The 27,056-nt window shown below is 46.9% G+C and overlaps 1 protein-coding gene across 4 annotated transcripts in view; it reads right to left on the bottom strand.

Annotated features, from left to right (window-relative positions):
* The window catches only part of PRKCE (protein kinase C epsilon), a 511,750-nt gene that overhangs the window by 56,394 nt on the left and 428,300 nt on the right, over window positions 1-27,056 (bottom strand). The window contains exon 15 of one of the 4 annotated variants that reach the window (XM_036225089.1): window positions 7,060-10,081. The exons of 1 other annotated variant lie outside the window; for it this stretch is intronic. In XM_036225089.1, the coding sequence (XP_036080982.1) occupies window positions 9,935-10,081 (147 nt within the window). In that variant the 3' untranslated portion in view covers window positions 7,060-9,934. Of the gene's footprint in view, window positions 1-7,059; window positions 10,082-11,746; window positions 25,779-27,056 lie in introns of those variants that run through there. 2 more of the 4 variants (XM_016142211.2, XM_036225090.1) reach the window with 2 other exon arrangements.

Here is a 27,056-nt window from a genome sequence, read left to right as displayed (position 1 = left end):
AGGAGATGTGACCAACCCAAGGTCACCCAGTAAGTTCGAGACAGGGTCGAGTTTTCAGACAAGGATCTTGCTCGCTGTCTCCCCCCACAACCCCACCCACAATCTGATTAGAGCTTCATGTGTGGGGCCTATCTCTTCCCTCAGGCTGTAGGGTCTATGAGAACTATGCCGGGCTCACAGAACTTGGCTCTCACTAGAAGCTTAATAAGTGATTGTAAATGGATGAGGAGGCTGGCAAGTATATGAGTTTGGTCTGTGGCTAGGGTTAGGAAGCTATGCTGTGGTTAGCAATGAAGGTTAGTTTCTGACAAGGTCAAGGTTAGAGAGTCAGTCTGTAGCAGGATAGGGAATTCAACCAAAGGAAGGGGCTAGGAAGTCAGGTTTTGTAGGGGGTCGGCCAATCTTTGATGGAGTTAGAGGTAAATCTCACAGGGATGAGAAGTCAGCTATTGGCTGAGGGTGAAGTTTTCGTCCACGGTGAGTGTTTGCTCCTTGCTAAGCTAATTACCTGCTTCACGTGGCATCCCTGGCATCCCAAACCCTCTTGCCTAATCCAGAATGTCTAGTATCCCAAGTAGGGGATGAAGAACTCAGTTCCAGCCCTAGGAGAAGATGGGGCTCATGAGTAACACCAAGGATCACACTCTCGTGGCTTGGGTGACCTTGCTTCTAGGGCTGTCCTCAGCAGCTGGCCTGAGACACAGGCCCTGCATGAAAGGCGCAGTGACTAAAGAAACTTCAGACCCTTGGAGGCATTTCCTGTTTTCCAGTGAACTGAAAACTCAGCTTCCTGCTTAGAATAGTCCGTTGGGATAAATTCTTTTTTCGGTGGTGGGAGGGGTGTTTGAGGGTAGAGGATGCAGACTTTGCTGGGCTTGCAGACCAACTCTCAGGGCCCTACTAGGAGGTGGCATGGGAAGGGTGGGAAAGGAGACAAGAAACTCCCTGAGGCCTCTGCTCGTTTCCTGGCTGTGCCTTAGTGTTCACATTCAAAACCTTTAGAGAGAGCAAACAATTGTTTGATTCTATCAAACAATCATATAATTTCACACAGAGGTGGAATTTCTCTGGAAAGAGCGCAAAAAGTGAGGATTTATGTTGGGACAGTAGCCATGAGCCTAGTGGGAAGAACTGGGTCTTTGGCACCAATTAGAAGGAGATTCAAATAGCAGGCTTGCATTCTGGATCACCAGGGGCTAGCTGTGTGGCTTAGACAATGTTCTGACCTCGCTGAGCCTCAGAGTCTTCATTTCTCAAATAAGAAACCTAATTACCACCTCCCAGGTGTAATAGTGCCCCTCGGCATGTGGCAGACACCTTGGAGGCCAGTCTCCTTCCCTCCAACTGAGCACAGGAGAGAGGAGTATGTGGGCAAGAGAATAGAGGAGCATCTGTCCCTACAGCAATCTAATCAGCTCCACTTCTGCCAAAATAGCTTCCTAGCTGCTACTGCTGACCCTTCCCCGTGCTCCTCAGTCCCCTCCTCCCCACCCACTGCAGGCACTGCCTAGTCTCCAGCTCCTTACTCCACTCAGCTCTTGGCTCTTTCATTGCCTCATTGGGTAGTGATTTGGTGATTTGGGAGGAAAGACTTTGCTTTTCCTCTGCCAGGGATCACCCAGGAGCACTCCCCCAACCCCACCAAATATCCACACAAGATGCAGATTAAACACCTCCATGCGCAGCTGGGATGGATGGAGTGGAAAGCAGGGCCATTTAAGGAAGGATATTAGCATGGCCCACAATGCTTAGGAGGTATTGGCAAGGACCAGGACCCTGTGATCTCACCCATGGTAGGGCTCAGTTCCAGAGGAGGAACTTGCCTTGGCTAAGCTGGGGGGGGTGGGTGATGATGCAAGGGAGCGTGGGGAGGGACCATCCAGTCCAACCCTTATTCTGATTTCATCTGCTGAGCTGAAATCGCTGGAGGCAGAGTCAACTGACTCACGTTGTCCTGGCAGGGACCATGCAAGACCCACAGCTCACCTGAGCAGGAAGTAGTCTTCCACCGGCAGCTGCTGGCTCCTCCCTCCTAGTTTTTCTCCTCCTTTAGAAGTCTCTCCCTCCTTCTCCCCTCCAACTCTCTAAATTCAAACTTGGTCTTCCATGTTGTTATAAAAGCGTCTTTGTCAAGGGATGGGGCTAAGGCATATTTTGTTTAACAATAGTTTGATTTATAACTTAAAACATATTTAGCCCTATCATCTGGATCTCCATTTGTATTCTTGCTTCAAATGTGGTCTGTTATCTTCTAACATGCTATAAGATTCACTTAATGGTCATACTCACTCTTATTATCTGCTGATACCTAGCTCCATGTAAGTTCTGTAAGGGCTTGGATGTTTGTCTCTTTTGTTTACTGATGTCCAGATGAATGGCTGGCACATAGTAGGAATGCAATGAACATTTGTGGAATAAAAGAGAATAGTTCTGTGTGATCTGTCCTATGTGTAAATGTCCTGTCTGAACAGATTTGACTTGTCACGGGCTCTGAGATTTTGTACAATTTAGTTTTCTTATGCATACATGGGCATGAGAATACAACACTTTCATGGAGTCGTAAGGAATTAATAGGCTATATAATTGCTGAGCCTCGCTTTCCTTATCTATAAAATGGGATTCTATCTACCTCATGTAATTTTTGTGACGTTTAACTAGATTACCTATGTGAATTGTTTAGAATGGTGTCTGAAACAAAGAAGATAATAAATGTTAAACTTAATAGATTAATAACCCGAAGAAGGAAACATGAACGGTGGGATTTCTCAATTGGTGCTCAGGAAGTGGCCTTTGCAGAACCTGTCTGAGCCGGCGATGAGTGGCTGCTTGTGCCAGTGTGCAGAAGGCCTGAGAGGGAGTGTGATTTGTAACTGTTTACCCTGGGGGCCCTAGAACTGATCTCAACCCTCAGGCAGCAGCTACCTGAGCTGATGGGGAGAGTAGGCAGTGAAAGGAACTCTCCTGTCACATACAAAGATTGGGTACCTTTATCGAAGGGCTGTCCTGAGCTCTCTCAGAGACACCATCAAACCACTTTGAAGGATTGCAATGACCTTGACAATCTCGAGGCTGCTGTAGCACTGCCCAGGATCCAGGCCCTTGACTCCTTCCAGCCCTTTCATGCCACTCATAGCTGAATAGCCACCCAGAAGACCCTTCTCTGCCCTCTTTTTATCCATATCCTCCTCATCCTTCAGTGCAGTCTCACCACTGCCTCCTCCAGGAAGCCTGCCAGGATAACACAAACCTAATCCCTTTCTCTGGACTTCCTTGGCATCATCCGCAGGGCTACCTTTATTTCTCTTGTTTGTCTTACACTGCTCTTTGGCTTCAGGTCTGTCTCATCTCCTGCTGGCGTTAAGTCTGCTGAGGGCAAGGATATGGTCTTTGCTGTTTATGGTCCCTCCTTGCCCCATAGAGAGTCCTTCACCGATGGGGTCAGGTGCCCCCCAGAAGTGTTGAGGATGATGAGGAAAATCAAATCACATGAGAAAAGAAAAGTAGCCATCATTAGACCAAGTCACTCTTCCCCATGACATAGGCCGTGCTCTAATGAAGGGAAGAGACATAACAGCAATGATACTAGACACTTCTGTGAAACTTTATCTCACTGACATTTCACAATAGGCCTTTGAGGCAGTTGGTCTTATCACCACCATTTCACAAATATGGAAACAGGTTTAGCAAAGTACAGTTACCTGGCCACGGTGAAAGAACTTCAGTGAAACCTCGCTTGCTACGAACTCCTTAAGTCAAGTTTGTGGGTTCTATTTGGTAGAGCTCAGGAGCTGCAAGGGGAGGCTGAGCTACTCCCTAACGCCCTCTCAGACCGCATTCTGACAATCACACACACAGACATTTTATAAGCAAGCAGGCACTGAAGAGCCTGGGGCCATTCTTTAAGTTCCAGCTGTCTGATGACTTAGGTGTTTATGAGCGTGCTTCTCAGGAAAGGTCCACCCAAGGCAAATGCCACTCTGTTCTAGGCAAAGGATCAGGCTATGAGACTTAGGCAACCAAAATGCTTCCAAGAAGGCAGGAAGATGCAGGCAGTTTATAGATCCAGCCTTGGGTGCCATCCCTAAGGGTGAGAGACAAAGGTCAACCTGGATTTGGGGAATAATTTTTTGTTGAAGTATAATGCACACAGAGAGAAGTACAGCTCCAATGAATCATCACAAAGTGAACATACCCTTTTGCTAGGTCCCAGCTCGGAAAGCAAAACTAGCGCCCCAGAAGCCCTTCGGTGCCCACTCCTAGTCACCATCTCTGCTCCCCACAGAGGTAACCACTGGCCTGATTTCTAGCAGCATCGTCTGTTTTTATACTTCATATAAATGGAATCATGCAGTTGATATCTCTTGTGCCTGGTTTCTTGAACTCAACAGTTTGTTGTGAGATCCATCTGTTGCGTGTAGTTGTAAATCATTCATCCCTGTGGCTGTATAGCACTATTGCGAAAATACTCCACAAAGCGTTTACCTAGTCTACAGCCGACAGACTTTTCTGTTGAGTCCAAGATCTCCACATTTGACTGGTAGACACTGTCGAACTTTTTCAAAGTGATTTTACCATTTTATACTCGAACCAGAAACACTGAAAGTTCCAATTGCTCCATATCCTTAGTAAAACTTGCGACGGTCTGCCTTTTTGATTTAGTCAGTCTGGTGGGTTTGATTTAAATTTGCATTTCCCTGATTACCAGGAAACTTGAAGACTCTCTGGGTTCTTAAATCCTTTTTTTTTTTTTTTTTTAACGTGGTGATTTGTCTTAAATATCTTCAGCAATCTACTTATCTCAGACACTATTAAGTGTCACCTTTCTGACATCCTTTATGGTAATTAACAAGCCACCATTTTCCTTGAGGAAATCCTTTCCTAGAATTCTTTATGCTAATAACAAAGCCTCCAGGTGTCAATGTGAGATAAAAGAGAACTGAGGCAGATGTAGGAACCTTGTGAGTAAACACTGTCTATTTATTCAGTCAGCTGTCCATCCCTGGAGGGTGTTTTTCTGTTTAGGGCAGCTGATCACCCTTCAGGTATAGCTTAAAACAAACATACCACAAATGTAGTATCTTTGTATAGGCGGAAGTACTTTAAAATCGGAAATAGAATTCCTAATGCGGCTTCTAAGCCTTCTTTCCACTCTCTCTCTCTTTGCCACGGTAGGTACTATGGCAGTACATGTCACGTGGCTCAGTACTTTCATTGCTTGGGGATCTTCAGACTGCTGGTAACCCAAGCACTGGACTGTACTCAGGGTCAAGGAAACAGAGAAGGGGCATTCTGCTTGTAGATTCCCTCTGTGAGAAATCTGTTAGACCTGCTGATCCTCAGCTCAAGGGCATAGCCACACACGTGGCTTCCCTAAAGCAGTCCTGGAGCCACCTAACCCTGGCCAGGGATAAGCGGCCATGGCTTACCTGGAACAGGCCTGCCAGTGCCTGGCTTTCTCTCCTGGAACGTGGATGGGGCTGGGAGGAGGTTCCAAACTGGGGACGCTAGTCAGCAATTGGTCTTTTGTACAGCTTCAGTGTGATTTGTGGAGCATGTAGATTTGGGAGGATGAGTTCTCTCATCTCCAGGACTTTGGAGCTGTCTCTTCTGGGCCACTAGGTGAGAAGGGTAGACCATCATATTTCAATCAGTAAAATGCTTGGAGATGTCTCTGGCCTTCCTAGAACCGCTTTTGTTTCTCCTGATTTTTATTTAAATTCATGATAAGACAGACAGGCTGATGGGAAGTTTGCTTCTCCTGGTGGTGGTGGGGGTGGTGGTGGTGGTGATGGTGGATGGTTACTGACTTAGAAACAGCTGCCTGACCAGACAGGGAAATATGTGATAAATACAACCTTCTTCTTGGGGTAAGTCTGAGGTCCATGCTTGTATCTTGAGATAGGCAGGCGATGTTGCTGAGAGGGGAAAACTCTGAGAGGAGAGGACTTTCAGGATGATATACACACCAAAGTCACTGGAGAGCTTATGAAGAAGTGATTTTGTGGACTGAGAAGTTAGGCCATCCCATTGCCTTAGAATGACACATAGTAAAACTGCAGTCATTTCTGTAACTCTTAAGAAACAGGGAATTTTAGTTCATTGAAATTTCTGGTGTATATTTTCAAGTTTCGAATGTTCTTTAAAAACCTGTGCTGAAGAAAGAAGAGGAAGAGCCTCACGGAACCAGTACAATATGACTGGAGTGGCAGCAAAGGAGTCCCGGACTGAAGGAGGAACACAGTGCTGAGAAGTCACTACGATGGCCACAGGTACTGGCTGAGTAGGAGAGGAGAGCAGGAGCTTAGCATGGAGCCCCACCAGCCAGTCTGCACCCTGCAGGGGGCTCTCAGGCTGGGAGTCTGAAATTCTGAGTAGCAAATCAGAGACTGAGTTCTGAAGAGGCTTGACTGGGCATCAGCTACAAGGAGATTCAGCATTTGCTTCTCCGAACAGAGGAGCACGAAGGTGCTGCCTGACTTTGTTTGCCCGTGTCCCCGCACTCCTAGGTAGCCCAGTGCCAACAGCCCGGAGCCACCTCTGGTCCACACAGGTCCCTGTTCATCCCTCTGGTGGGCAGTCTCAGAAGCACAGAAGTGAGGCAGAGAGAGATTGGCAAGGCGAGTATGCGGATAAGGTTATTTGCATCCTTTGTACATTGGCAAAAGATAAGAGGAAAGCTAAAGCCCTGTCTAAGTTTTGGAATTTTGGAATCTCTAATGGACATAAGGCAAAAAGCTTCATTAGTACCACCTTGCCACTCACAAAGGAGAGAAAAATGCCCACTGGGATGGAGAAATAAGGTTTTACATCATTGTATTTATTAGGTTCTGAAACAATACACATTCACATCCTTTTGAATACAGTACATTTGGCACAATAATGTTTACAATGAAATAACACTAATGAATGGCAAGAGATTAAAATTACACCCAGAAAGGGGAAAAAATGTACAAATAAAGCATCACAATACAAAAAAAAAAAATCCCTAAAAGTGAATACATTTTATATTTAGCCAGAATTATTTTGCACATAATTTAAAAAGAGGTAATTTTTTTAGTCTTTTTTTTTTTTTTTTTTAAAGCAAGAATGCATTGTTTTTTCACCTTTGGAAAAAAAAAATTATGTTTCCACTTCACAAAGTTTCTCGCTTACATATGGGAGAACACAAGAGGACAGCTATCCTTCATATATTTTTTTGGCATTTTTTTGTACTCTATTTTTTTTTCTTAAAAAAAAAAGAGGTGGAAAGATTAGAATTGGCAGAAATATAACGGTGCGTCTGTCCCCTTCCAAACGCATGTAAAAATTAAAATGAAACAATGAATACTCAAGGAACACACAAGCTTTTTCTCTATAGACTACATGAGATCTGAATCTGCCAGTGTGAGAACCTGACCAGCTCCACCCCACACAGGAGGCGCCTGAGCAAACCTAGAGCTTTAGGTGCCGACGGGGGGGTGTCTCTGGGCCAGGCGACCTGTTGACTGACTGTTTGGAGCTGCTGGGTGGAATGTTTTATTATTTTACTTCCCAGCAATAATGCCAGTTGTTCTCTTGGAAAGGCCCAACCCCCACTGACAATGGGAACACCACCAAGCCCGTGGACAAGGCCATTTGGCATTGCAGCTAGAGCTTGCCTGGTTGTTCAGTGTTCATCATGGTGAAGGAGGCAGAGGAAAAAGAGAGAGCAGTAGTGATGCATGAGTATGATGGGCAGTATTATTATGTCTTCCTAAAAAAAATGAGATGATGCCACCGTGAAGATGTTTCTGTGCTTGTACTCAACTCCAGAAGATAGTCTCTCCCCAGTATGTCAAGTTACCGAAGATAAATTAAATTAATCTACTGTTCTTCATCACTTCACTTGTATGCCAAACACACAAATTGATATAGCATAATATTTGAAATTATCATAAGAACAGATAATAATTACACCTGAGTTTTTAAAAAATAAAAACAAAAGAGAACTGAATGTCACCATTCGTAACAGAGGCTATATCTGACCAGCCAGATGCGAATGTGGATACCAACTCTATGGGCTTGAGCTAGTCACTGTCCAAACTTTGACACCACCATCAAAAAATTCCTTTCTCTTCCCCGTCTCTATCGGGGCATAATAGAGCACAGGAGAACTATGTGTGAGATTTAATATAGCTTAATATATGTTTACATCTTTTAAAACAAATCAAAATGAAATAAACGATACATAGAACCACCCCTCCGCCCCTCAAACAAAACAAACAAACATATCTTATCTCTCGGTAACTTGAACCAATACACTTACAGAGTATTGCACCTGGGCATTATTAGAATTATTCTTTCATAGACTAAAGTTTTATAATATGCCTGAACATGCAGCAGTTGATACCTCTAAATTCAATGAATTAATTCCACAGGCCTTGCAGCAAACACTATATACAAAAATCTCAAATGTACAAAAGGCAAAAAGCTTCATTAGTGCCACTTTGCCACTCACAAGTATATATATTTAGGGGCAGCTGGGAAATCCACGTGCAACAGTTGGAATGGATTCCATTCCCTGCTAAATCAGTTCAGGAAAATAGATAATCAAATGACCTCCGGGAAACATATACACAAAGCCACAGAGAACCCTTGGGAATCAAAGAATGTAACACTGTTAGCATATCTACAGGAGGTAACATTGCATCCATTAAATAGCGTCCACATGAGTTGCCATTGCATGTCACACCGAAAGAGACCTCCAAGTAGGTCTGGCCACGTTGTCAGGTTTCAAACAATTGCTCTTCAGTCTTCTGACACCCTCTGCATAACCCATGTTTAACCTCATTCTGCTTATTTCAAAAGCAGATATTTCATATTCGACTTTACATGTTTAACATTTAAAAACCACGACACAGTAGTACTACCATTTTGTAGAAGTGTGCAAAAATAACACACTGCTGCGGAAAATAAATAAGAGTTTATGCTGGGAACTTAGGACAAAACTGGAAAGAGAATCTGGGAGCTGGGTTTTGCTAGAACCCCAGGGTCTCGGCCATCGCTGTGGTGGCCTTTGTGTTCAGGCAGAACTTAAATAAATGATGACCGCTACTTATCTCCTTTTCTCTCAATTCATAGAGCCCCCAGTGTTCCACTAAAGCGTTAAGAGCATAAACCTTGGACAATTGGTTTCTCATTGCATATTAGCCCTTTAATATCTACCTGTACTAATACTGGAATTTATATCTTTTGGCCAATTAGAAAGCAAATTTGAGAATACATTTTTCAAATATTAATAAAGTTAAAAATCACATTTCTTTTTCTACAAAGAGTGATTTCTTCCACGAGATACATGCTTCCACAACTTTGGCATGCCCCAAAGCTAAAACCAAAGCAAGCAAGAATTGGCCATTCCAGAGCAAACCAACACAGGTAGGCAACCTGTGCATCTCCCAGTCTCTCTCCCTCACAGGCGTGCCTTGAAGGCATGCCCACCCTCATGCTGAAGAAGCACCAGTCTCTTCTCCTGGGCAGAAGGGCAGAGGACGATAGGCCGGGGGATGGGAGGGATGAGAAGCAAGGATTGTTGACTGTTGGAACTCCATGTCCAATAGCAGAGCCGGAGTCTTCTTATTTGCCTTTTTTTTCCCTTTGCAGTATAAGAACTGAGATTGCTTCACTGCCAAGAGTCTGCAAGGAGTGGAAAGAGGCTTGCCAACAGATCAAGCACATCAGTGTGTCCAGCTAACCCAACACGATTATGATGAGTCAAGAACCAAAAAGTGCCTTCTGGTCACCAGGTGGAAGAAGGGAGGAGCCGGCCTGGGGTAAGGGAATGCAATAAATAGAGAGTGGTCAGGGACTGGGGCTCTGGGGCAGAGAAGTAGTTCAAGACCTTCCGAGCCTCTGGGAAATAGGAATCTCCTCGGCACCCCGTCTTGCAGCATTACCAAACTCCACCTGGAGTGCCTTCTCAGGGCATCAGGTCTTCACCAAAGTAGGAGAAGCCTTTGAATTCCTCTTGGTTGATCTGCTTCACAATCGCTTCATCCACAAGCGTGAGTACCGGCTCTTCCCGGGTAAAGTCTTGGTCAAAGTTATTGACATCTCTTTTGGTTTTCTGTGAGAAGAAAAGAGAAAGCACTGACTCCAGGCTGACCTTCCTCCCAGGGCCCCCCACAGGGAGTGGGCATCGCACTGACCAGCCTCTCGCCAAAGCAGGCTGCTAGCTACTGAGAGCAGACATAGAGCTGTTCCAATGAGGTAACGATGGATGGCCCCAGGAGCAAGAGGTGACCGAGGACTTGGAGAGAAAAAATGAGTCCAGGTGAGAGGGAAGAAGGCGTGATAGGGTATGATGGAAAAGCAGGGAAGTGGGATTCCCACAGACTGTGTGTGTGCATGTGCGTGCGTGCGTGCATGTGTGCGTGCGTGTGTGTTTGGAAGAGTGATACGCATAGCTCCCATCTCACATTCTCTTTTCTAGAATCTGCCCTAACCCCCTGGCTCCGCTGAGATCTTCCTCCCCCAAACGCCCCTCCTATAAAGTCTCTAGTGTTCCTTCTTCCCTTTAGGTAGACCCCCATAATTGTGCCATGCCTGCTCCACCTCACATCCTCCTTGCCATAGGAAAATGCTTAGGGGTTGGGACTGCCTTCAGGGAACTCTGCCCGATCCCCATCTGCTCTCACCATACTCCCTACTTTGTGCTCCCACATTATTTCTATTATTACACTCAACACTCTAACTCAAAATGAATTGCTTATGCTTTTGTCTTGGCCAGGAACTTCTTAAAGGCAGGGGCCTTGTCTTATTCAAACTTGGGTTCCCAGCATTAAGTGTGTACTGAATGACTGAACATGCAAACAAACCCACCATGGACTCCCCAGCTCAGAAGGACCCATACCCAGTTGGAGGTTCAAGCTCCTAAAGTAGACCCACGGCAATCAAACAAATCCTGGTTTAGGGAGAAAATCAGGAAGTGTAAATTACACTCTCTGCCTGTAGGGGCTTTCAGTGGAGCTGGGAGCCAGTATTTCTGCCTGGAACAGGTTGCAATGGTTAGAAAAACTTGCATGGAGAAGTGGGGGCTTGGCTGAGACTTGAAGAATGGGTTATAACTGTGTTGGTAGAGATGGAAGAAAGGCACCTTGGCAGGAAGAAAGACAAAAGCAGGGGGGCAGGAACACGAAAAATGTGTACATAGGACAATGGGTTTGCCACGCCGCCTGGGGCAGAGTCCCGCATGAGGATGGCAGGAGGTCAGAGTGGAGGCCGAGGGCAGAGGCCTTCAGTACCACGTCCCCCGTCCCCCACAGCACACGGCGTGATGCCCAGAAGACTGAAGGGGCTCCGGCAGTGCTTTTTCAGACACGGATTAACTGGCGTTACCCAGGATTAGTGATCTGGATGACGGAATAAATCTTGTAGAAAGATCAGCATTATTATTTGTAGGAGGAATAATATTAATATATATTCTGTCCTGTGGAAACCAGTAACCTAAAACATGCTAGGAAGCAGTCTCTATGAAAAGTGGTTTTGAGCTAAAGCTTTATTTTTTACCCTGCTCTTGGAGATTTGCCATGTACCTTGGTAAATTAAAGGCTCTGAGGCATCCTAAAATCAAGAAACCCAGTGCATGGTGTTCAGGCCAGCCCTCCTCAAACTTGACATATTTTTTTTCCTGAATAGCTTATTAATTTCTCTCCTGGGGCGGAGTTCTGCAGAACCTGATTTGGGAAGTGCTGCTTTACAATTCACATTCATTTGCTCATCTGATCTTTGGAACAGATGTTATTATTATCCAATACCTTTGGAACAGGTATCATTATCCTGAGCGTACAGATGAAGAAACTGTGGCTCACAGAGGTTTGGTGACTTGCTCAGAGTCACCCAACTAGTTGAGAGCAGGGCCAGATACAAATCCAGGTCCCAGCATGATGCCTCCTGTGGTGTGGAACGTCTGAAAAGCTGGACGCTGGACAAGTGGGAAGACACGGCAAACATCAGACTCAATCAGGAGATGTTTAGGTAAAGCCTCCAGGCTGAAATAAAGCCAGAAAGGCTTCCCAGCAGGCCAGCGTGGTGGCGCAGGGCTGTGGGCCGAGGAGAGAGTGGTAACGTGGGCCGGGTGAGCTCGGCAGGGAAGTCTGTTTTCAAATTGCCCCAGATCGTGATCAGAATCAGTTGGACAACATGGAGCCGGGATGAGATAATCTTCCAGAACACATCAGTGCCACTTGGCATCTTCTCCCTGGGCTTGAGCTGTGTAGTAGGAAGGTCTCAGAGACCTTGGCGAGGAGACGGAAGGGAGACACAGAAAACCCAAGGGATGGAGACAGGACCTGCCACTGACGGACGCAGGTGTCGCCCTTGAATTGGGAAGGCTGAGTGGCTGAGTCGTCCTTATCAGGAGGGCTGTCCCCAGGCGTGAGAACTATCTGTTCTGCATCTCCAGTGTGTACAGAGCAAGAGGAAAAGGGGGGCCCTGAATGCAGAGGGACTTCAGAGAGGAACGACAAAGCCCATCCCCACAGTGACGCACATTGGACATGGGAGGGCTGGCGCCTGGGGAGAGGGTGTGGCGACTCCTCGCCTGAAGATCTCTATCGAAAGAGGGATGGGTGCACTCTGATCCAGGAGGGGTTGCAGAGTGAGGGCCGCGGTGCTGGGTGAAATGAGTCCAGAAGGAGGGGCAGGACGGGGAGAAGGCGGCAATGACATGGGAAGCACTGAGTACCATCCCAGAAGGTGACCGAGCAGCATCCTCAATGGGGACAGGAGGACAAAGGGGACTGGTGGGGAAGAAGGGCAGGGGTTGGGTGAAGAAGAGAGGAAAAAAATAGGACAGGAGGAAAACTCACTGTAACGTCACCAAGAGTGGGCCATGCCCAGGTCTCCTGCATTTTTAGGGCAGGGGCACCTCCTCCCCAGCTCCCTCTCATTGGTCACTAATGAGGGGGAGTGCGTGCACGGAGAACCGCGGGGAATCTGCAAATGCTCTGGCATTGGCTCTCCCTGTTTATCTACATGGTTGCACTTCACCTTTCAGTCATTAGTGTCTGTTAGTCATGCAAAACAAAAAAACTGGTTTTGTCTCCTGAGGTCAACTGAGCATGGTAACAGACCTAGATTCCACATGATGTCCGAATTTCACAACTCACTGATTATGTACCAGAGAATCAGGCTCAATCAGCGCAGCTAGGAATGTCATTCCCAGAGGTCCTCTAGCTTTATGGTGGGCTAGCTTGGGGAGCCAGCTCAGTTCGGGGCTTTCCAGGGGTCTCAGAATCATCCATGGCATTTGAGTGAGTGTGCCTTCTTTAAGAGCTCTACAGAAAAACATACCTGGCTCACCCACGCCCTTATGCAACCTGGCCCAGGCCCTGTTTTCCTTGGGAACATTTTAGGTGCATGTCAGTTACTCACTCAGATAGCCAACATCCCCAATATGTATAATTCCTGACTATTAACCTTGGAGACTTGGGAAGTTTTCCAAAGCAAATATCTCTGAGAAGTACCACCCCCTATTAAAAGCATGTATACAGCATAGCATCCTCAAATTTGAGGAGGACTGGGGATTATACCCTTTACTCGTTGAGTTTATTCTTTCAAAAGCTATTGCCTCCCCTACAGGCACAAGACTCAACTCCAAGGTTCCAATGAGTCAACTCCCAGAGACATTCCTTGTTAATCTAGATTCCTGGTCATCCTAGATACCTCCCCTAATGTATAAATGCCAGACTCTTAGCCCAAACTGCACAGCCTGACAGGGACACTGGGACACATAGAACAACCTTCTAACTCTTCAGATCTTATCTTCTCTATGAAATGAAGCCCTTCTCACATCCTTTGGCCACACAGGGGAGGCTGCACGGAGTAGGAGAGAGAGCACTGGCTGACCTCTCATCCTCGTACGGTCCCTTCCTGGTTACATGACACTGTGTTGAAGTCACTCTCCGAGCCTTGGTCTTTTCATCTGTGAAATGCGGGTGGTAAAAGGTGCTTTGAAAACTAAATGATACCAAATGTTAGGTGTCTTAGTACAGACCCTGATACATAATGGGCACCCAATAAATGTGAGTTCCTCCCCTGCCTGAGTCTTAGCACTTACGTGCCATCAGTAGGCAGCATGCACATAATACAACACAGTCCATGTGATCTGCCCATCAATGCCATGACTTTCTTGGAGGCAGGGAATGAGTCTTACATTTCCCTGTATGCCTCCAAATCCTGAACTAGTGCTGAGCCATGGCCTGACGGAACTTTCTAGCGCTTCCTCCAGTGATTGAGGTCCTTCTAATGGTGCTTCACTGCTCGTGGGAACGTGGGAAAAGCCCCAGCTTCTTAGACCCACCCACTTCGAAGGCCACTTCTAAGGGATCTCATCCCTGCCTACCTGCCCAGCGTCACCTCCTGAGCCCTGATGAACCATGAACTTCTCTGGACTCAGTGGCTTGCTCCTGCCTCCAAGCCTTTGCACAGCTAGTCCTTTGCCTGGAACATCTTCTCCCCTCCCTGGCTTTTCCCCCATGTCCTCATCACTGAACTGATTTCTGCTCACCTTTCCTATCTTCACCTAGATGTGCTTCCCTTCAGGAAGATTTCCTTATCCCTCCAGGCCTCTCGTGGATGTCCATCATCTCTCCTAACTTTTACCACGGCACTCACACTGGGTGTCCTCCTCATCTCAAGTCATTTGTGAGCTCCTTTGGGGCAGGGGCCGGGCTGAACTCATCATTCTATCCCTAGCTGAGCTCAATGCCTGGCACATAGTGAGTGCCCAGTAACTAGCTGCTAAAAAGAATGAGTGAATGCACCTCTCCTTTATCTAGGCCCAGCAAAGTGATCTAAGTTCAGAACCAGTGGCAGCTGTTCTGCCAGAGGGGTGTTCCATCTGGGGAAGTACCGCTGGAGTGGGGAGAAGGCTGAGTCTGATTCATGAAGGGCCTGGCATGTGGCAGCCCGGACCATCCGAGCTTCACAGGGCCCTGAGATCAGGCAGGCTGAGGCCTGGTTCATGGGGCTTCTCCTCTCAGCAGCGGTCAACTTGGGGCACTTGGGTTTCCTGATTGCTGGTACAAGATAGAAATAGAAACAGGTTCATCCAGGGTTTGGGAAAATTCCATCAAGACAGATGGGCTAAGAGTTTAGGGACTTGATGCATATGCCCCTAATCCTTGTGGTTGGGGTTAGGGGAAAATGACATTGCTATTTCTTTTGGGATCCCTTTTGAAATAAGGTCTTGTATTTGAGAGGTCTCGGCTGACCTTGGGGGAAGGCACATTTCTGGTATCTGCTGCAGGGGAGTGAGGTAGAACTTAGGGAAACAGAGGTCCAGTCACTCCAGACCCTTCTGAGAAACTGTATCTGAGCAGCAAAGCCATTGGGCCCATATTATAAATCACTCCGAGGCCTGGGAGCACTGGGGGCTCAGGCGGGTGTGGTAGTGTTTGGACCCCAGGCGGCCTGAATGCCTGTTTCCTGTAAGGCTGGTGCAATTCTCTCATAGCCCTCACTGCACTGAAGTCATAAACACAAAGCTCTCAGAGGAGCCAGCGATATCTGCTTCTGTCTTCATCTGATTACCAGGCGATCAACAGATGACTTTGTTCTCAAGTACCGAGAAAACTCCCTGATCTTACAGGCTGGGACACAGCGCTGGCTTTCATGTGGCCGCCTTGCTGGTCCCTGCCTACCTTTTCACCTCTGCCTGGCATGACGGCAAGAATACAGAGGTACCAGGGTCACCGTGAACCAGGGGTACCTTGCCTCATGTGTGCAACCAGCATCAGGGAGACATGCTGTCTCCACGTGATGGCCCAAACACCAGCTTTCCCCAGATCCAAAGTCAGGTTCCAATGCCCTCTTAAGTTTTCCCGACACCAGTGTCACCCCATCCCACCCTCTTCCCAGTCGCCATGGCGCTTCCTGGATCACACATTGGGTCCCTTCTTCTAATATTTTACGTGTGCCCTGTTATCCTCTCATATTCCTCAAGGAACCTAATACGCAGCAGGGCACACAGCAGACGCTTAATATTCTTTTGTTCAAAATAATTTTATTCGCTATAATGGTCAAACCCAAAATTTCTCCTATCTTTGAAATGTCAATATTCTTATCTCAGCACTACCTTCCTCTTTTAAATATTCTAAAAGAAACAGCAAGGGTTTAAATAGTTAGAATGCTTGCTCAACATCAGTTCGCTGGATCGTAACTGCATAGTGTCTTGCCTGGCTGGAATGCTGGGTTGGAAGTGAACTTCGAGTTAACTATCGTTTACCTAGAAATTTCTCTAAATACAATCCTCCATCCCTCTCTGCCCCCTTTGGATTTTGTCAACCAAGAGCGGGTTATACTTTTGAACTTTCTTTACAGAAAACAGGGCAAAATGGAGAGCGATCGTCCGGCCCCGGGCTGCTCCCAGAGCGTTGCACAGCGCCTGCCTTGCCCCGGGCTCTCCTCCTTAGAATGTGGTGGTGGCCCGCGCTGACCACTCCATTTCTGACTCTGGTCTGAGCAATGCCAAGTTCAGTGGCATGACCCTCTACTTGGGGGAAACCCTCAAACTGAACTGGTGTCTAAGATAGTATTAATGTTTAATCATTTCTTAAGTAGCTGCGATAAATCGTGGTTTCATCAATCCAATTTAACCCTGTTATAGGCTGGATTGTGTCCCTTCCCCTTCAAAAAAAACCTTAAAATCCCAACTCCCAGTACCTCAGAATGTGACCTTATTTGGAAATAAGGTCTTTGTAGGTATAATTAAATTAGGATGAAGTCACCAGGATGGGCCCTAATACCATTAGGCCGGTGTCCTCATGCGAAGGGAAACTGAACAGAGACAGAGGCGCACAGAAGGAAGGCCGTCTGTTGAGCCACCGCGAGAACACCACAGGAAGAGCAGGTGGCACTGTCGCAAGCTGAGGGATGCCTGGGACTACCGGGAGCTGGGAGGGGCAAGAAAGGGTTCTTCTCCTCCAGGTTTTAGAGGGTTCATGACCCTGCTGACACCTTGATCTCAGACTTCTAGCCTGTTGTTCTAAGCCCCCCAGTTTGTGGTAGTCCTAGGAAACTAATGCAAACCCCAATCTTCTGAGATTGATTTTGCGAATCCAAATGAAATTCTTTACATTTAACCTTGATTTCTTCTTATTTTGGTACTTATTTCTAGCTTGTCAAGATCACCATAAATAATGATTCTATAATTTACCTCTCTGAATCTTAGTTCATTTGCCAAAAAAAGTGAGGATAATAAACATACCTAGCTTGCCGAGGGTTATATAAGAGCATCTAAGTAAAGCTCATGTGAACCCTAAAGCAGTACGCGAATGTCATTTTAATTCTGTAATCCACCTTATCTGCTATATCCTTCAGCTTTTGGTCATCCTAAAATTTGATTGGCATGCCTCCCATCTCTCTAGCGAGATGCAAATAGAAATAGTGTGTCAGGCAGGGTCAGGCTCAGAGCCCTTTGACCCACCCGCTGCAAACAGCCCTCTCACACGGCTGACATCCAATCCCACCAGCACACTCTAGGGGTGCGGTTGTTAAATCCACTGTGAATCGGGCAGCCACGGTCACTTTTTCCATCTTATTCAGGAGGGCGATGTCAGAGATTCATGTTAGATCTCCTAATTTTAAAACGTAGCCTGGTAGAATGGGTTGCACAATCCTCCAGTTGTGACCTCTACTCTATTTAGTAAAATTACTTCCACCTTTTAGTGGAGAAGAAAATCAACACCCATTTGTTGTTAAAGCACAAATGCTTAGCTTCGTGGCATTTAAAAATGGGAAGCCACTTGGTTTCTGGCCATTCCCTGGCCAAAGGAGAGAGTCATGGCAGCATGGTGGCCTCTGTTCCTGGTATGCAGAGATGAGGTGCCACCAAGCCACAGGTGGTGGCCCTGAATGCCTCCACCCCTACGGTCTGGTCTCTTGTCTAGACCACTTGCTTCACTCCTGGGGCAGTCTGTATAAATACCTTTTAAAAATAGACCAAATCCCTTAGACTACCAGGTCTTCTGAATAAAACCACGGCTGAAGTCTGTGAAGTCAGCTGTTTTATGAAATTCAACTATTTCTCCCAACTCCTTGTCCCCTTATTGCTAGACTATAAATATATATATATACATTTTTACAAATTCCACCTGAAGAGTTACTTCGGAAACTCTTAATTAGCTAACACCAATCTCCTCTCTCAAACCCAGCAAATACTCCTGCGATCAAAGTTGTTCATCCAGCTACAACCTGTCTGTGAATCCGCCATCTGCAGAGGCCTACGGACCCAGCCCTCTGGATCTGCATTACAGGGGAGGGTGGGGGTCCCCGTTATAAAGAAGTTGGTTCCAAACTTTGAACACTTGTTATGATGTTTTTTAAACAACACTTCAGGGCAACTACCCGAGGGTTCTTTGGAAGGCGGTACCAGATTTCTGTAGAAATCTACAGAAGCTTGACAGGAGAACCCAAGACAGGACTCCCTGATCCCCTACTCCCACAGGCACCGGTAACATGGTCCTTGTCTGCCCATGCTAAAAGGGGAGCTTGCCAACTTGATTTTCGAAGCTGCTTTTACTTCTAAATTCTATGTCTCAATCACTTTAAATAAAAGTATTTCGAGGAAACCTTCTTAACCTGGGTTCCTGCTTTTAAAGAGGAGGTAGCAAATTTTCTGTGAAGTGCCAGATAATAAATATTTTAGGTTTTGTGGGCCATAGAGTCTCTGTCACAACCACCCCACACTGTGTGTGGTACAAAAGAAGCCACAGACAAGATGTGAATGGATGGGCATGGCCGAGTTTATTTCTGGACACAGACATTAGAGCTTCATATAACGTTCATGTGTCTTAAATGTTCCTCTTTAACCATTAAAAAAAAATGTAAAAATCATTCGTAGCTCTAGGGCTGCCCAAAAAGAGGCAGTGGGCCGGATTTGGCCTATCGGCCAGCATTTGCCAGCCCCTGCGCTGGGTGATGGGCTTCAGGGCTTCTTCGAACTTCATAAAATACAGTATAGCTTGCTGTGTGTATGGACATATTTGGATTTTTCTGGAGAGAGTCCGCTGTATCAGATGCTCACTGTTAAGTACCATAGATTTAAAAGTTTCCTCTCAATCAAAGTGTGAATTTCTCAGTATTATTGTGACTCTTTCTGAGGAAACCACTTAGAAGCGAAAGCCCTGAGAACCATTCTCCGGACCTGAAATGTCCCCGTTAGCTTAAGTCCCCCAGACCACGGCGTGAGGGGAGGGGGCAGCACACGTGTTCCTTCTGTCCATCCGGCGCTTGGTGGGAAGGCTGACGTGTCCCTCTGAAGATGGTTGGGAAAGGTCCCCCAGATGCAGATGGCATCGAAGGCTCTTTGCGGAGGGGTTAAAGACCAGGTGATGCCACATGTCTCAGAGCTTTAGTTCCCCGGACATTTCTTTATTCCTTTTAGGGAAGGAGGTATTTCTGGATAGTTCCAAAGGGTAATGTTTCTACCTGCTTCCGCAAACCCTCCTGGCACACCGCCCTCCCGGGCCTGCCCAGGTCGCACATAGCACACCAGTGGCTGTGCCTGTTTCACTCGAAAATTTGGTAACAAAAGCATGAAGCATACATTCCAGCCAAGAGTCATTTTGGGTCAGGTGGTTAGAGACGAATGAGTCCCAATCACCTGTTCAGAGAACACTGACCCTTGATGACATTCAGTTTGGAATTTATAAATAGCCTAGAAGTGTGTCTAAGTGCCACATGAATCTTGGCTCCCCAGTGAGGCAGGCACTGTCTCGGGACAAGGCGGGCCTGCTGCATCTTCCATTGTTCTCAGTGCCCGGCTCACAGCCCTGGCCTTGCCAGCTCCCAGTTAATTAATGCATGCTGTTGAGCCCCCAGAGAATGGCAGAAAGCAATAGCTTTTCTCACACAGGTGAGCCCACCACCCTTCAAGACCAGACATGAGAGTAAAGGAGGGTCTGTTTCCCTCTCAAATGCAGGAAAGGAGCTCTGAAACCATCGCTGAGGCCACTAAGGAAAAGGGTCTAGGGCTGCTACATGGAAAAGGAATGCCCCTTCCCAGGGAACCATCTCAAACCCAGGCTGGTCCCCCTCACACACCTCAATCGCCCTGTGCCTCTATTACCCAACACTCCTCATCACTGGGGCTAAATAACGCCTTATTCAGTAACTGTTTTGTGCACTAAGCTGCCAGCTACCTCTGCTTGAGCATCTGTCTTTTATTTCTAGCACCAGCACAATCCTTAGCACAGCCTCAGTTTCTCCAGGTGGAAAACATAATAAAGCTCGAGGACGGAGACTTCCTAAATGCTTTACTTGGCTGATTCATTTAACCTTACACAGCACCTTGCTGGGAGGCCACAATCCCCACTGTAAAGATTAAAAAATGGCTTGCCCAAGGTACGAGCCAGCCAGAGGTAGAGCCAGGACTGAATTCAGCTTGTTCTGACCTGAGGCCCATGTCCCTGGCGTGTGCCATCCTGCCTCCCGGTGACAGGCATCAATGTATTCATGTGCTCAAAATGCTGAATGGCTTCTGCCAGTAATGTTGTTGCCATGTTATAAAAAATAAATGAACAAAAAGCTGCCTTCTGCCCTGTACCCCTCACAGCACATGAGGCCACCATCCCTACTCTGACTTTTGGGGTCTCTTCTTAGACATCAGGGGTAAAGAGGCACATAGGCTTTCATTTTTTTTTTTTATTACAAACAACAGTAAGAAATATATTTTATCTATGACCTCATGTACATCACTTCATTCCATCACCCTAGGAAAGGACTCGGCAAGCTACACTGTACCTTTACTGTACGTGATGCATTCTGTGTTCTAGTCTTTTACTTTATCGTATTCTCTCTTACCCTATCCTTCATTAAATTTTTTTTCTGCACCTGATCCACTAAAATGATTGTACAACCCACTACTGGGGAGATCCCAAATAGCGTAAAGGGGTATCCAGTGGAGGCACCTGGAACCGAAAAGGAATAGAAAACACAGTGTGGATACCCAGGAATAAAAAGCCTTGGGAGGAGACAACACCCTGCTTGCCGTGGCTTGCTGCAGGCCTGAGCTCTTGAGCCAGGCTCTGCGCCGAGCTGGCCCCACGCAGTGGGACGTGCAGTGGCAGGACCCGAGCCTGGTGCTGCACCAGGAGGCTGCGTCTTCAGCTGAAAGTAGATAGGCGCATGGTGGCAAACCTGGCCCCCCTCTGACTTTAACCATAGGGCCCTTTCTCATTTATCATCTACTCTTCAAAGCAGTGTCATTGTCGATGGCTGTTGGGTTTAGCTTTCCAGGGATAATTGTTGGTACCCAAAGAAGAAACTTTCCAATCTGGTCCTGGCAAAAGCACTACTTCTCCATGCACTAATCTTTCCCCCCTTATTTATGAAAATGTTCTAGATAGAAATCAGTTCTTTTGGCTCAGGATTTATTATTGCTCTGCCTGCTGGGTTTGGAACAGGAACTATAAACACTCTAATATATGCCTCTCAAGTCAAGATAAGGTCACCTACCTGCTCTTACTATTCAATAATTTCAAGTTTCCTAATGCAGGATCTTATCATCCCTAGATTCCCAGGCACATACTGGAATAGGTCTTGGGCCATAAAAGGTGCTAAGAGATAAGAATTTAGAGATGGATCTGAGAGATAAATATTCTCTGGAAAAACATTGTGTATGTACGAATGTGTGTGCATATACATACACACAATTCATTCACTCATTCCATAAGTATATATTGAATATCTACTATGTGCCAGGAGTTGTTCCTGAGGATGCAGCTGTGAATAAAACAGATAAAAAGCCCTCCCCTAACAGATTAACCAGAGCTTGCTAATTGTTAATGTTTGGTGATGGGTACAGGGGGGTTCTCTCTACTTTGGTGCATATTTAAAATTTTCCATAATAAAAAGTTAAAAATATAGTTCTCAAATGTCAAACACACGATGCTGAGTGAAAGAAACCAGACACAAAAGAGCACATGCTACATGGCTCCATATATATGAAACTCTAGAAAAGACAAATCTATTCTCCAGTGACAGAAAGCAGATCAGGGACTGCTTGAGGCAAAGGGTGCCTGGGAACTATTTTGGGGCTAGTGATGTTCTATATATTCACTGGGCTCATGGTTACGTGGGTATATCCATTTGTTAAAAAGCATAACACTGTACAATTGAAATGAACAAATTTTATTCTATGTAAATTTTATTACACTAATATTGATTTAAAAAAAAAAAACCCTCAAATCCTTGTCCTCATGGAGCATGCATGAAGGGAGTGGCTGGGGCTAGAAGAAATCTTGGGGATTGTGTAAGTCCCTCATTTTATAGGAAGGGAGCAGGGAAATTCACTGACTTGTTCAGGGTTTCACAAATACTAACAGCAGGGACCAGCATCCAGCTCTGTCCAGATTTTCCTCTTATCTCACTGTCTGTGATATAGGGTGGGGGTGAAATTCTGAAGTCTCATGATTTGGGGTGACTATATTCTGAAGGCTTAGGTGGAACGCCCATATCCTAGGTAACTGGGTACCTGCAGCATAAATCTGCCATGCTGCTCCAGGAAGACCTCCTGTTGTTTTTAAACACTGGCTGAGATGCCAGTAGCTGCAGGGAGGAGGAGTGAGTCTGGCTTAAGCCCCACATCAAGGTCTGGTTTGTTTTGTAAGTCATCTCAGTTGATAAGCCCCACTCTAGCTTATCTTCCCATCTCCTTACTGAAGGCAAGATTCATATTTCAGTCTTAGCCATTCTTGACCCTCCTCCACACCTAGCTGGGCTCACACACCTGAAATACTCTACTATCATTCAGGCTCTGTGCTCTAAGGAAACCCCTTTGTGGGTGGAGTAGATCCCAGGAGAGAGTAGCCAGAATAACACAGAGGGTCAGTGGTTGTAGGCTCATGAGCCAGACCTTCTTGCTTTGAAAAGACCGAGGTTAATATGGAATCTTAATGAACCTTTACAAACCTATTGTGTGTTTGTCAAATCCCAGAATTCTTGAATAACAGTTGAGTGTCAAGTTTAGACCCAATCCGATTTTGTTACCACCCACTACTCCAGCACACACACTGGTAAGTTAACCGGGCACCAATCACCTCAGATGCAAATGTGGATTTCCAAAAGCTTCTCTTTCTCCATGACAGATGTGCCCCTGGAGAATCAAGGTGCTGAACTTAAAGGTTGCTATGGGCAGAGATCCCTGTCAGCTTGCAAAATATCTCTTGGTGCCGGCATCTTTCAAAGAGTAAAATGGTGGCTTCAGGGATAGAGGACTGAGCCCCGGGGGGTGGTTTAATGTTCTTCTTGCTTTTATTTTAAGCACATTACACAGCCTCTGGCCACTGCCCCTCTGCTCCTGGCTGCCGGGCCACCCTTTAGCCTTTCCTGCACGGGAGCACAGTTCAAGCAGCCCCCCTAAACAAAATCTTCTACAAGACTTTTGCTGGGAAGTGGCTCCCGTGACTCACAGAGGCCTCCTCTTCATGCCATCTCTCCTGCTCTGTCCAGCGGCAAACCACAAGACTCCCCTCCCAAAGTCAAGTCTGGATTTCACCTTATTGACTCATAGTCTTTAAGTATTTATGTTAGAGTCTACAGCTGCCATCTAAACGTCTCACAGTGGTGACATTAAGGTGACAGTAGGGGATTCCTATGTCAATCTTCCACTGTAAGGCTTCATAGAAAACACAAAGTACATGCTCAATAAACGCTTCTCAAAAAGAGCTGATATGAATCCAACTTTTCCCTTTTCCATGCCTTTTCCCAGGTAGTCCTCTCTTCCTGACCCTTCCTGGCTTTCTCTGCCAAGATCCAGCTCCTCTGGAGAACTCTCCCTGACTGCGCCTGCTCGTCCCTTCTGTCATCGGGCACAGCTCAGTAGGTCCTAAGAGCCCAGGTAGGCTGTATGTGTTACTTCAAGTGCCAGTGGGGCGGGGAGAAGACTTAATTCAATAAACACTAGTTTGATGAACCCATGAAGGTAAATCCCAACTCGATAGCTATTAAGTCATAAATGAAGCCTTCATAGCATATAGAAATGCCCAGCATGGCTCAGGGCCCAAATCCCTCCTCTCGCCATGAGGAGAACCAAAGTCATGTGCAGTTAGGCCCCTCAGCTCCAGGCAGCAGCAATGTTCTTGCAATCAGAATTCGCAGATAGGGAAATATGTCAAAAATAACTCCACCGAGGCTGCTGAGCTGAGAAATGCTTGGGAAGCTGCTGTACTAGCATGGCGCCTCATCACTGGCAGCTACCAGTTCAGGGCTGGGGCACTGAGAGCCACACAGCTCTGCCCAGCAGAAAACGCTGCTGAGGATAAAGGCAGAAGACGGAGAGGTCGTGAGCGAGTTCACAGAATGATGGTGGTCAGAAAGTGTGGGAAATTGGGGTGATATTCCAAGGGGCAAAAGGGCTGGGAATCCTGGCATCTGGGGTGAGTCACATGGTCTTGCACTGCCTCCTTCTTCTAGGACTCCCCCGGCTCAGAAGCGAGCCCTAGCGGGCTCTCTGGCGGAGTCTGAATTGTGTTTTTTGCCAGTCTTCGTGTGCCTTTCTGCCCTATGATGGCTGGTTCCCTGACCCCATGGTGTCATCCCTCATCAGAACTCCTTGCCCTTCCATCCCTTTGGAACAGGAATATCATCCAGTCCAGCCTCCCTTGGCTTAAACCCTCACATATCCATCACTATTGGCATCACACCATCCCCCGCACTCACTATATATCGAGGACTGGTCTAATCACTTCACACGACTAGGCCTTTTTATGCCTCATGGCAATCTAGTGTGGTAGATGCTATTATCCCCATTCTATGGGTCAGCAGACTGAGGCTCAGAGAGATGACGTGACTTTCCCAAGATCCTATAGCCTAAAATGGAATCTGGTTGGATCTGATTCTATAGTCCAGCCCCCCAAACCTCACACTACCTCCTAGAGTCTTCAACTTGTGATTCTTGGAAAAAAAGAGGGGCTTTAACAGGCTGGATAGGGGGTGGTGAATGAAGAGCGAGGAACTAAAACGTATTAAGAATCTACAGTGAGAGAAGCATCTTAGTTTTGTTATCTAATCCTGTTAATAATCCTTTGAGCAGCTGTTCTCATCCCCATTTTACAAATAAGGAGGTTGGGGGGCTTGAAAAGGTCAGAAGTCCAGACGCGAAGTGAATTTCAAGGTGCTAGCAATTTCATTCCACCCCAAGTCTCTCTGAGGTCAAAGCCAGTACCATGTGCACAGTACCATGCCATAACCTGTACCCACTACCAAAAACAGGTTCCTGGGCTGGCCTCAGCCCTGCGCCAGGCTCCTGGCTCTTTGACGGCCCTTGCAGCCTCTTGGGGGGTAAGGGCTCTTACTGTGGTATGGACAATCTTGGGGGCTGGGTGTGTCCTGACTGACAGGCTGCAGGCACCAGTAGGGCCCCGTTCCTGCTCTGCTAGGTGGAGGACGAGGCCAGCTTCTAATGGCCACCTGGGCTGTCTTCATGGTCCATGCCATCAGGTGGTCCCTGAACAGGTGGGCTGACTTTAGGGGAAGGGGCTGCCTGGTTGGCCGGGCTCCTCCTCAGGCCATTGGATTGGTGAGGGTGTGAGGGTCTTAAGCCCACTTCCCAGTTTTCTCTCAGCACAGCCCGATCATGCAGGAGCATGCAGGAAAGGCCTCCCTTGGGCGTCCCGCCATGCAGTGTGGATGGCTGGATGGAAACAGATCATGAGGTTGAACGGGGCCTCCATGTCACCGGGCCTGAGGGCTCACCTACCTGGAGAGACTCCCCACTCTGGAGGCCTTACCTTAAAGAGGGACATTCACACTGAAGCAAACTTGAAAAGAGAGAACACGCATACAAAGAGAAGTTTACTTGGCCGGTATTTCCCCTCATTGCCTTTGGCTTTCACTGAGGACAGCTAGGTTTCTGAGGAGGCATATCTCTCCCTCTTCCACTGGCTTCCCCACATTCCAGTTCCAAAGCCCTGGGAGTCATAATCTCGGAGATTCATGGTTTGTTTTTTTTTTTTTTTTGAGGAAAAAGGGAGTATGCAGGAGGGGAGCTAGGAGTGAACGAAATACCTCCAAGATCTTCAAAGTCAGATGATGCCCTTCAACCACACCAAACACATCACTTCTGCCCTCCATGATCCCCAAAGAAGGCAAGCCCACCAGTAACACAAAAGCTAAACGTGCTACTTTAATTGGCAACTAGATGATGCTACCATCTTGGACCCAAATCCTCAGTGGGAAAGACCAATTAAATCTATGCTTGGAGATTTTTTCCCAGCATCAAAGGTCTAGGTTCCAACCTTGCTAGCTTTTCTATTCCCTCTCTTCTACTGTTGGGTGTCTGCCACCCACTCTGTGTGCCCTAGCTCTGAAGCCAGCCACCCCCAGAAGACTGATTTGAGTATATGATAGCATAAAGCCTTTGGTTCACTGTTGATGGCATATCATTTGTGCAAAATTAGTGGGTGGATGGAAGAAGGACAGGAGAGAAGGTGGTGGAAGGAGAATATATAATGTAGCTGGAAGGACGAGTGAGAGGGAAATCTACATATGGAAGCAGGGGCCACTGAGACTGTCCTGGGGTGGGGGCTCGAGCAAAGGGGCATAAATAAACCTGAAGGCAGGAAACCCAGTGGACTAGTGACAGCTGGTGAGTCGGGGCAGGGGTTAGACAGGGACGCTCAGGCGCCAGGGAGCAGAAATCTCAGTTTAGCAAACATTTCAAGAAGGCAAAGGCCCAGAGGGGACAGCAGCCAGTGGAGGTATGTGATAAAAGCTGACCAGAGGCCAAATTCCAGCTGTGAATCTGGACAATCTCCTCCTGCTATCTTCAGAGGGTGAAGCCCTATGGAGGGGCAGGAATCAGGTCTGGGAGCTGGTCTCCAGTCATATCCTCAGCCTCTTAGGGGTGATCCAGGGACCCCAGCCTCCAGCTACGTCAGCCTGGGCAGAGTGCAGACTCTCTGTGCCCGCCGGCAGGCTATGCCAAGGAGGGGATCTAACCATGCCATGGGAGTTGGGATGGGTAGGAGCTCTGAAAAACATGCCCCTATGTTTTGGCTCTTCTTAAGTCCTAGACTAGATGGCTTGACCTCACTCAG

Source organism: Rousettus aegyptiacus, unplaced genomic scaffold, assembly GCF_014176215.1.
Source record: "Rousettus aegyptiacus isolate mRouAeg1 unplaced genomic scaffold, mRouAeg1.p scaffold_m13_p_7, whole genome shotgun sequence".
Taxonomy (NCBI): Eukaryota; Metazoa; Chordata; class Mammalia; order Chiroptera; family Pteropodidae; genus Rousettus; species Rousettus aegyptiacus.
Note: the sequence above shows the minus strand (reverse complement) of the source record. Positions and strands in the feature narration are given on the sequence as shown.